The sequence below is a fragment of the Salvelinus fontinalis genome, chromosome 26 (genome assembly GCF_029448725.1).
Source record: "Salvelinus fontinalis isolate EN_2023a chromosome 26, ASM2944872v1, whole genome shotgun sequence".
Lineage (NCBI taxonomy): Eukaryota > Metazoa > Chordata > Actinopteri > Salmoniformes > Salmonidae > Salvelinus > Salvelinus fontinalis.
Window position 1 is genome coordinate 39,799,585 of NC_074690.1, and position 10,799 is coordinate 39,810,383.

Genomic DNA, 10,799 nt, shown 5'->3' on the forward strand with positions numbered 1-10,799 from the left:
AGAGGCTTGATATTAGGCTAGCTGCGGGGATAACGGTTCTCAACAAGGCATTGTGATTCAAGACCCCCGGAGAGAGCTCGGTGCTGTGCTTCACCCTTTGTCTTGATTTGAGAGTTGTAGAAAACCCGGTCGGTATAGGTTACGAGAAGACGCCTGGTACCCAGCCAGACGTAGCCCGCATACCTGTCGGTCTCGTACAGTCAATGGTGAGTGAGCTAAGCGGTATGGCGAAGATGGTGAACAGGTATTGCGTTCGACCGTAGAAGCGTTTTTGTCGCGGCCGCACCTTATGTTGCTGGTTTGGATGTGCATGCTTTGAATACATGTATGTTTAATTAGCTGCCTGCCATTGAATGCTGATAATGACAAAATACTCGTGTGGCATATTCATTTGACGTATCTGTCTCCCGGGGTTGCTACTGTCTGGGCCCTGTGTTCTTTGTGTTATTCAATGTATCATTGTTTTCATGATGGATTCATTGATTTTGTATTATTTTGTCATGTTTTGCATCACTTGATGTCGTCCATTAGTTGGATGTGGGCCTATTGGTATATGATCGTAAATGTTTATAACTGCTTTCAATGTCAACATGCAACCACAGCAAGAGGTCTGATCATAAGGATGACAATATAGTGAAGAGGATGGGTTTAATCATGTTGTCAACTAGTCTACATAGGCATACTGATCCTATATGGAACCACAGCTCTCTTATTCACCCATATGCATGAGGCACATGATGATAGTTTTGTTTAATTCCTCGGGTCATTCTTGTACAGTGTGACTCTGAACCTGGGGAATGACCTGAGGTAAGTAATTGGCATGAAAGAGTGACATTGAATAATGATGTTTTCTCAAGGTTTTCAGTGATTTCGACCAAAGGTCAGACATGGTGATTTGACTTCTGTCACTTCATTGATTGGCTCATTATTCTTTCAGTGATGGAATTACAGTAGTGCCATGGTTTATGGTCTAAGTGTAGTATAATGTAAAACACTGGCCTGTACTTTTAACTAGACACATTTTATTGGTAGTAAAACAAGTATGCCCAGACTGCCGCCCCCTGTTGTTACCTTGTTCATTCCACATGGCCTCTGGATTGCCTGTGATTGGTCCGTAGGGTTTTCGATGGGAGCAGGAGCAAAAACATGCATACAGAGTGCAGCAAACATGACATTCTTTAAAAAATATCTATTTTATTTCACCTATTCACGCTGCTTTTCCTCGACAGCAAAAGAAAACCCAACATGCACAGGCAAAAACAAGAAACGACTTAACAGTCACGTACATACAACACATATACACAAACATCATTGACATCACACTTGCTCAGACCCACATGTTCCCACCGTATCCACACCCAATGTGCTTTCCAACACTTGTAAGACTAGCAAGACTCGTGTAAGACTTGTAAAACATGACATTCTGCTGCGTATTTTATTGTGTACACTTGCTGGAATGTAATGGCTTTGGAACTTGAGGTGAGGTGACAGGGTTTGCTGAACTCTATATCTCTGACTGTGAGTGGGAGGTGACACTGATGTCTCTAAGGGAAGTTAGCAGGGTCAGAGCATTCCCATATAGAGCTGAAAGTGTGAAGGAGAAGGAGGAGTAGACACCAGATGGCCATGCTTGAAGGGACATTGAATGGACAATTGGAGGAGCTTTGTGGTCTTTATTAGGGGTAAGGTTAAGGTTAGTGCTTATAATCACATTTATGACAAGATAAAGTTGTATTTATGTCCTTTCTAGCAGGGCCAAGTAGTATGACCAAAGGGAGGCTTCAGAGAAGAGGGATCAACTTCAGGGAGCTTATTTGGGCTAAATCCCACAGGCAGGCTGAATATACTGTACACTAAAGCCTGGGCTGCCAACACACCACCCACTCTCTCAATGTGTGTGTCCATCAGACTTACAGCCCACTGCGGCTTCCTTAAGAACCCAACGCTGCTCACTTACTGCTGGACTTTCTGGGGCTGGCAGATTGATTTACCCGTTATTTATCATTTATTGTTTTCAACTTCCCACTTCATGTTCAAGGCAGGCGAGTTCCAGTAGAGGACTTTAAAGGCATCCGAACAAATTGTGCATATATTATGCCGACATTTTGTGATGCTTTTGTGCGTTTTGGTATTTGGCAAAGGTTTTTCCGGCTATTCGTGCACACAACGTTTTTTCTCGAGGCAAGCCGAAGTTCGGTAGCCGAAGTCTACACCCCTTCGTTGGTGATTGGTTCTTCCCGATTCAGCCCGAAACTCAGTGTGGATTCAACATGGCGAATGACAACTTTGAGCATCACTTGGTCCTAGGAGGTACAGAAGTACCTGCACCTCTACGATTCTAGCCATGCATTATATAAAGACCAGCATGTATAGGCGAATTCATGGAGGGAGAATTACTTGTTGGGTAATGTTCACACCAAGTTTGTCAAGGCAAAGAAACGCCTCTGGTCATAGAGAGGGGGGGGGGTGGTAAAGGGACATGGAGAGAAGTGCAGAGAGAGAGATGGGGGGAGAGGGGCTGAGAGAGAAAAGGGAGGGAGAGAAAAGGGTAAGAGCAAGGAGGAGAGAGTGAGACAGAAAGTAGAAAGAATCGAGAGATAGAAATGGAGAGGCAGAGTATGAAAAAAGAGAGAGGGGGAGGCGTGCAGTCTAAGGGAGTGTGAATGGTTTCCCTGTTTTCCCTGCTTTGGACACAGGCAGCCACACAGCAGCCCTGTGAGCAGGTGCTCACCCCACTACAGGAACAACATGTGCAGCTAGTGTTTCCCTTAGGCGCTCTTTAGACGGCGCCCAACCGGTTCATGTACTAATTAAGTCTTGGTAACAGACCTGTAGACTCTTCATTCTGTTCCTCTATGACCAAGATGGCAATTGTAAACTATTTGTTCTTGTTTACTTCTGAAATAAATAAATAAAAACAGACATACTCGCCAGCTGCGCAGGGAGAAAAATTTGGGCAAATGCATCACCCCCACCCCATAACATCTTCCCACAGCCATGTTTCTTTTACACTGGTAAACATTGATTGAGTGTGAGAAATGCGGTTTCACTTTTAGCTGTAAAATGAGTAAACACCATTTGCCTTTGTTATTCTTCCTAAATGCCTATTTGGGAGGAAAATGGAGGTTGAGTTAAAAGTGCTGCTTAATTATTTAAACTGCTTCATTATTTAAACATGAATAATAAAATTGCACTTTTTTATAGTCCAGTACCTCCATTTCCTACTAGAGTAGGTGAGGATTTCTCACACATTCCGTTTGCTCTCGTTCAATCCACGAGTAACAGAGGTTGGCCAGTGATCCAGTCGTGCATGACGAGTAGCTTTCCCTGAGACCTGAAGGCTCGTGTTAGCTCCTAGACCTTCCCCAACCCGATAGTACTATGTGGCAGTGCAGGTGTAAATCAGAATTTATGATCCACGTTTGAAATATCCAGATGTGACACAAAAAGGATATGTAGGCTACTGAGGCTCCATAACTTATATGGTGCATGCTGATGTTCTTCTGTTCGATGGAGCAGTATGGAGTGTGTCCCGAAGTCCTCCTCACCGCCCAGAAAGCCCGGTCTTTCACTTCCTCAGCACTTCATCAACACTCTCAAAGCAACCCTGTGAAGCCTCTGTATACCCCAGGGTCTATAGGATCAGAGGGCCCTGGCTGTGCAGGCATCTGCTCGGTGACCTATACCAGCTGGGGTCCTGGGAGCAAGGACGTCAGGGAGCCATTCTTCAGCATAAAGAGGGCAGAGGTGCTGGCCTCCCGGAGGCAGGCCATTGTACTGCCCATCAGAATGTAGATCTTGTTGTGAGGAGAGGAGGTACCAAAAACAAACCAGCTCACACCGAAAAGAAAAAAAAACACTATTTGGCCCAGTTCCATTTAGGTTGCTTGCTCTGGTGTTCACCGACCTGAATGGGTGGAATCTGATTCCTGCATGGGTCACGTATAGATAAGTGCTTCTATATATATTGCTTTGGATAAAAAGGCTCTGTGCAGTGATTTATTACACATTAGGAACGTATTTGAGTATTTATGTTTTAAGTTGTATGCTCCTCTTTCATCAATAACGTCTCCCCTGAGCTCTGCTCATTATAAAGAGAGTCTGATGCCCAGCATGAGGTCTCACACAACCGTCGAGTGATGCTAACATGTGTGTTCACTTCTGCAACACATGCCTCTCAGATCCCTTAGTCCTGTATCCCCTAGTGTAGCGAAGCCTTTGCTACACTCGTATTAAAACGAACCAGGGACCTAATAGCACGTAGGTTCAAGACGGGTGTGTGTGTGTGCGTGTGAGCATGTGCGTGTGTACAGAGCATGTGTTTTGTGGATATTTGATGCTGAACCCTTTCATGTTTCCCACATGTTGCCATATTAACTAGAGTTTATGGGAAATTGTTATCCTTTCAGGATGAGATTCTGATTGGAATCAATCTAGGGCACTTCTTCCCAAATGGTGTGTCTGAACCCATTGATGAGTGACAGTTAGGTCCTATTTGAGGTGTGGCTTAATGGGCTGTGGCTGGGGAAATTGGGTGTTCATCTTGAGAGTGGCAGGTCATCATAGCACCAGAATAGTCTGGGAACAGCTGATCTAGGACCTGCACTTGAATATTAAATCAAAGTTGATGTGTAGGGCCTGCTGTAAATGACAGGAGAGGAGTGAGAACTCTAATATAGAACAGGGGGAGGTTCTTATTAACACTTCTAGACATAGGAAGGAGAGTTAGATTACTCTTTTTGTAAACCACTTTTGTTTTAGGATTTACAGTATGTAGCCTTTAGGTCACTTTCACGGCCTATTTGCTTTCTTATCTAGTTTACTGTAACTCCATTACAGCACAATAATGCAAATATATACAGACAGTGAACAATTGTTGCTATACTGTGAGTTGGAATACGATAACTTTATCTTTGCCTTTTCTGCCCTCTAGAAAGATGACGTTTATTCCTATGTCTGTGTCTTGTCTCTTGTGCTCATTTGCATTAAAGCGGCCGTCCACTTTGTGTGCCTCACACTGACTCAAACAACCTTTTCAAAATCCTAGTTTGTCTGCTCCCCTTGACTTCTTACTTCTTATGTAGAGTAGCTGGGAGTTTCTTGGAAGTACACTCTTTTTGTTGAAGCATTTGCTGCTTTACCCGTCCAAGAGAAAGAGTTCACAGAGCCTGTAAGCCAAAGAAAGCCATTTAAAAGGCATCGTAGCAAAAAGAAAAAGCTGGATGAGTTTTTTATTGGCAGACAGAGGCACAGTAGAGTCTTTTGTCTTGACTTCTGGAGATTCTAGTTATATTCAGATGTTGTTTTTGCTGGAGATAATCTCCCTCTCCTCCTCTCTCCTCCTACCTCTCTACTCCTCTCTCCTCCTCCCTCTCGCCTCCACCCTCCTCCTCCCTCTCTCCACCTCTCTCCTCCTCCCTCTCTCCTCCAGTTTCAGACACCAAGGTTCTCTCTTAATTATGTATTTTCATCAGGGGAGAGTCAAAATTGAGAGGGATGCAAAGGAGTAGAGCAGCAACACAATTATATCTGAGAGAGAGGACGGGAGCACGTTCAGTGGAAAGGGTGTGTGTGTGTGTTTGTGTGTTTGTTTGTGTGTGTGTGTGTGTGTGTGTGTGTGTGTGTGTGTGTGTGTGTGTGTGTGTGTGTGTGTGTGTGTGTGTGTGTGTGTGTGTGTGTGTGTGTGTGTGTGTGTGTGTGTGTGTACATGTTTTGAGTGTGTCTTTACACACGTGTAGACTGGTGCACATGCAATACCTGTACAGACCCCATATGGTCCTAGTGTACAGCAATCATCTCTGCTCTGCTATGGCAAGACTATATTTATCATAATTACAAGCAATCAAACACAGGTTATGCCATGTTCTATACTGTATAGGTATACTGTAGATTGATGAGTAAAAAAAAATATTTAATTGAATTTAGAATAAGGCTTTAATGTGGAAAAGGTCAATAGGTGAATACTTTCATGAATGCACTATATAATACATTTTTGGACATGAAAGACAAAAACACCGGCAAATTAGCTTCAAGTGATTTACATCTTTGAAATCTGTTTTAAAGTATTCCCACACTTAATAGAGAGATACACAAGCTGAGTATACCAACCATTCGGAACCTGTCACGTTCGTCGTCCTCCTCATCTGAGGAGGAGTAGTAAGAAGGATCGGAGGACCAATGCCCAGCGTGATATGAATACATCGTTACGTTTATTAACGAAGAACACTGAATAAACTTACTAAACAATAAGTGGACAAACAAACGAAAACGCAACCGTCCCGTATGGTGACATACACAAAGACACAGAAACAGGAACAATCACCCACAACCCACAATACAAAACAGGCTACCTAAATATGGTTCCCAATCAGAGACAACGAGAAACACCTGCCTCTGATTGAGAACCATATCAGGCCAAACACATAGAAACAGACAAACTAGACATACAACATAGAATGCCCACTCATATCACACCCTGACCAAAAAAAACATAGAAACAAACAACGCAAACTATGGTCAGGGCGTGACAGAACCGTTGAGTTACCGTTGAGCTACAAGGTGTCAAAAGCGTTCCACAGGGATGCTGGCCCATGTTGACACCAATGCTTCCCACAGTTGTGTCAAGTTGGCTGGATGTCCATTGGGTGGTGGACCATTCTTAATAGACACAGGAAACTGTTGATGTGTGAAAAACCCAGCAGCATTGCAGTTCTTGACACACTCAAACCGGTGCACCTGGCAGCTACTACCATACCCCGTTCAAAGGCACTTAAATCTTTTGTCTTGCCCATTCATGCTCTGAATGGCACACATACACAATCCAAGTCTCAATTGTCCCAAAGCTTAAAAATCCTTCATTAATCTGTCTCCTCCCCTTCATCTACACTGATTGATGTGGATTATAAAGGACGTCAATAAGGGATCGTAGCTTTCAACTGAATTCACCTGTTCCGTCTATGTCATGGAAAGAGCAGGTATTCTTAATGTTTTGTATGCTCAGTGTATATGATCGTATAAGAATGTAAGCAAAGTTTGAATGGTATATTTTAGTCAAGTGTTATATCTGTTTGGGCTTCTTCCGGTCAAGTTTCGGTCTACAAATTATTTGTAATTATGTTCCGGCCACCGGACCTTTCGCTCAAGAAAAAAATCATCCCACGGCTAAATCTAGTTGATGACCCCTGCTCTGTGTTCTCGACATCCCAGTGTTGTGCTGTGAATGCGTATGGGCTTGCTGCAGCTCAGTACTGTGTAGTAGCTAACGTTTGCCCTTGCTGCAGCTCAGTACTGTGTAGTAGCTAACGTTTGCCCTTGCTGCAGCTCAGTACTGTGCGTGTGCGTGTGTGTCTAATCCGGCTGTAGCGTCCTAATGCACTATAAATAAACACACACATCTGCCGCAGACCCAGCTCCAAGTTATAAAATGTGTGTGCGATGCAGTCGAACATGTGCATGTGTTCGGTGTGCATGTGGGCGTGGGTGTCTGCCTATGTGGGTGTGTGTGTGTATTCGTGCGTGTGTGTCTCCCTATGTGTGTGTGTTTGGGCTGCGGCTTTCTGTTGCTTGGGGAGATATTTCACTCAGGACTCAAAGACAAGCCAAGGGTACTACTAAACACTCCCCATTAGTTAGACCAGAATAACATGTACTGTCTGAGAGAGGGGGTGGGGGGGGATTGCAGGGAGGTCGGGAGGGAGAGAGAGAGAGAGAGAGAGAGAGAGAGAAGGAGAGAGAGAGAGAGAAGGAGAGAGAGAGAAGACTGAATGCATTCAACTGAAATGTGTCTTTCGCATTTAATCCAACCCCTTTGAACCAGGGAGGGAGAGAGAGAGAGCATGAGATCGGTCCAAGTTGAGGATGAATATGCAAAAAAGGCAATTAGAAGCTAAGGTATTATGTTAATAAGAATAGAGATCTCGGCTGTGTGACCTCTTCTAGCTCTTATCTGCCCCTTCATCACCTGGATCAGCTGTCTTACCACTCCTATGGTCTTAACAACTGACCTAGGATAGGCTGTCTAACCACTCCTAGGGCTCCTCGATGATCAGAACAACTCTCCTTATAACTGTTTTTAGATCAGCTGTCCCCTAAAAGACAGCAACTCTTAAAAGTACACCATTTATTTTTATTTACCAAAACGTTTATTTCAGAGATGCTGAATAGTTTGATTAGTTCTATATGTGACAGTTTTCAGAGGAGTTGCATGTAGACATGTTCACCCAACACTGGACCTCCAGAGAGTGGGACCTGTGAGGGAGGGATAGAGGGGGAGAGAGGTGCACTCTGGTTGGCTACTCTCCAGGTCTGACCAGCTTCTTTATAATTACATACTAGCATAATAGACCCAGGGGGAAATTCTCTCTCTCTTTCTTCTCTTTTTCACTCTCTCTATCCCTTCCTCCCTCCACCCCTCTCCATGATAACGTTCAGCACTCTGCCAGGGAATCTAATGCAGACATAACCTGGGCATTAGCATATAAATTACTCTGCAGATTGAAAAGTGCATTAGGATATTTAACAGAGAAAATGCCATATTCCCTTAACTGGGATTGGCCCCCAGACAGTTACACACTTAAGGGAAGGCTGTGGTATCCAATAACACACCCTCCTTGATTAGATAAAGACCTTATCTCATTGATTTCTATGCTTATATCTGTGTGTTAGTGTGTGTGTTAGTGTGTTTGTCTGAGTACATTCATAACTAATTTGCCTGCCCTTTCGCCATCTACCTCCATTACCTGTGCCGTAACACTCAACCGTTATCATTGTCAGTGTCAGTCCATTAATGTAACCAGTGAATGTAGTGTACTGTAGACACTTTGATGGTGAAGGTGACCCAGTTATCCCAGTTTATCCCCCATCGCCTCAGGCCCCGCCACTTTATTCAGGGATTTTTAACCTGCATATGGGCTCTTGAAGGAAGAGTGTGATGAAAGAGATCGAGAGGGAGAGAGAGAGAGAGTAGAGAGAAAAAGAAAGAGCATTGTAAGAGTGTGATGAGAGAGTAGAGAGAAAGAAAGAAAGAAAGAAAGAAAGAAAGAAAGAAAGAAAGAAAGAAAGAAAGAAAGAAAGAAAGAAAGAAAGAAAGAAAGGGAGAAAGGGAGAGAGAGAGAGTAGAGAGAAAAAGAAAGAGCATTGTAAGAGTGTGATGAGAGAGTAGAGAGAAAGAAAGAAAGAAAGAAAGAAAGAAAGAAAGAAAGAAAGAAAGAAAGAAAGAAAGAAAGAAAGAAAGAAAACATTTCAGAAAGAAATAGTGTCGGGTGATTGTTTGCTTCCTGTATATCTTTCCATCTCTCTCAGTCAACCTGACAGGACACTGACGTTGTATAGAGTTGGAACATGTTGTGTTCCCTAAAAGCCTGTGATTTCAGAGAACTGCTCAGTGTCCACTACAATCTAGATAATGCTACGGACCACTTAGACCAAAGCACAATGGAACACCTCATGAATGACAGGCTAGGAGCGGAATCAGAGCCATAATTATTGGTAATCCGCAAAAGAGCGAGGCAGTAATCTATTCATATCCACTTCCTTTGCTGGTAGAAGTCTGAATATCAAACTCATTAGTGGACTCATCTGTGGCTGTGTTTTTAAAGTGGATTTAAAATGGCACAATTTATCACATTGTAAACATGTTATTTCTCATCAGCTAACTTCCTGTCATTTACTCATCCCCATTCAGGATTACAGTCATCCTTTCCTTTTGAGAGAGTAAGTTTAATTGAATTGGTGCAGTGATTGCAGTTATTCGGCAAGTTAGATTAATTTCCAATTGCTATCGGTTGCTATGGTAACACAGGGCACAGGGAAGAGTGGCTGCAGTAGAGAGAGAGAGAGAGAGAGATGCAGGAGAACGGTGATAAAGTCCTCATCATCACTCCGTTCCCAGACCCAAACACAAGGACACATTTTACACTAATAGAACACGCACCACAACGTAAAGGAATAATACGAATCCAAAAGAAACACATTTTCAAGTTTTATTAGTCATAGGATACACATACTGCGTCCAACTAAATGTTAACTTGCAGGTTCCTTCTCGACAATGCAATAACAATAAGAGATAATAAAAGATAAAAATACAAACATAAAGTAAATGGCTCAGTAGGATAGAATGAACATTTTAGCATGTGTATAATACAGGAAGCCACAATTTATAGTCCAATATTTACAGTGTATGTCCTTGATGGGTAGGACGAGGGTCCCACGGATATACTGGGCCGTCTTCACCACCCATTGGAGGGCCTTGCGGTCGTAGATGGAGCATTTCCCGTACCAGGCCGTGATGCAACCGGTCAGGACGCTCTCGATGGTGCAACGGTAGTATTTTGGAAAGGACCCCCGTGTGGCATGTCGAATTTCCTCAGTTGCCTTAGGAAGTAGAGGCACTGTTGCACCCTCTTGACAAGAGGGGTGGTGTTGCTATTCCATATCAAGTCATCGGGGATGTGGACGCTGAGGAACTTCAAAACGACTGAATCTCCACTGCAGCCCTGTTGATGTGGATTGGGGTATGTTCCCTCCTCTGCCTCCTCAAGTCCAAAATCAACTCCTTTGGTTTTGCTGAAGTTGAGGGAGAGGTTCTTGTCCTGGCACCAGTTCCCTGTAGACTGACTCATCGTTGTTGGTTATCAGGCCTGGCGTCGTCAGCGAACTTGAGGATGCAGTCGGTGTCGTTCAAAGCCACGCAGTTGTAGGCTGGCAGGGAGTACGGTAGAGAGCTGATTACACACTTCTGTGTTAAGAGTCAGTCTGGAGAAGGTGCTGTTGCGAATCCTCACAGCCTGGGGTCTGCCCGT

General features: G+C 43.7%; 1 protein-coding gene across 4 annotated transcripts in view; it reads left to right on the plus strand.

The window, feature by feature from the left end:
* LOC129824326 (semaphorin-6B-like) overlaps positions 1-10,799 on the plus strand; it is a 55,248-nt gene that overhangs the window by 632 nt on the left and 43,817 nt on the right. The window contains exon 1 of one of the 4 annotated variants that reach the window (XM_055883894.1): positions 122-206. The exons of 2 other annotated variants lie outside the window; for them this stretch is intronic. In XM_055883894.1, coding sequence (XP_055739869.1) covers positions 204-206 — 3 coding nt within the window. In that variant the 5' untranslated portion in view covers positions 122-203. Of the gene's footprint in view, positions 1-121; positions 245-10,799 lie in introns of those variants that run through there. One more of the 4 variants, XM_055883896.1, reaches the window with a different exon arrangement.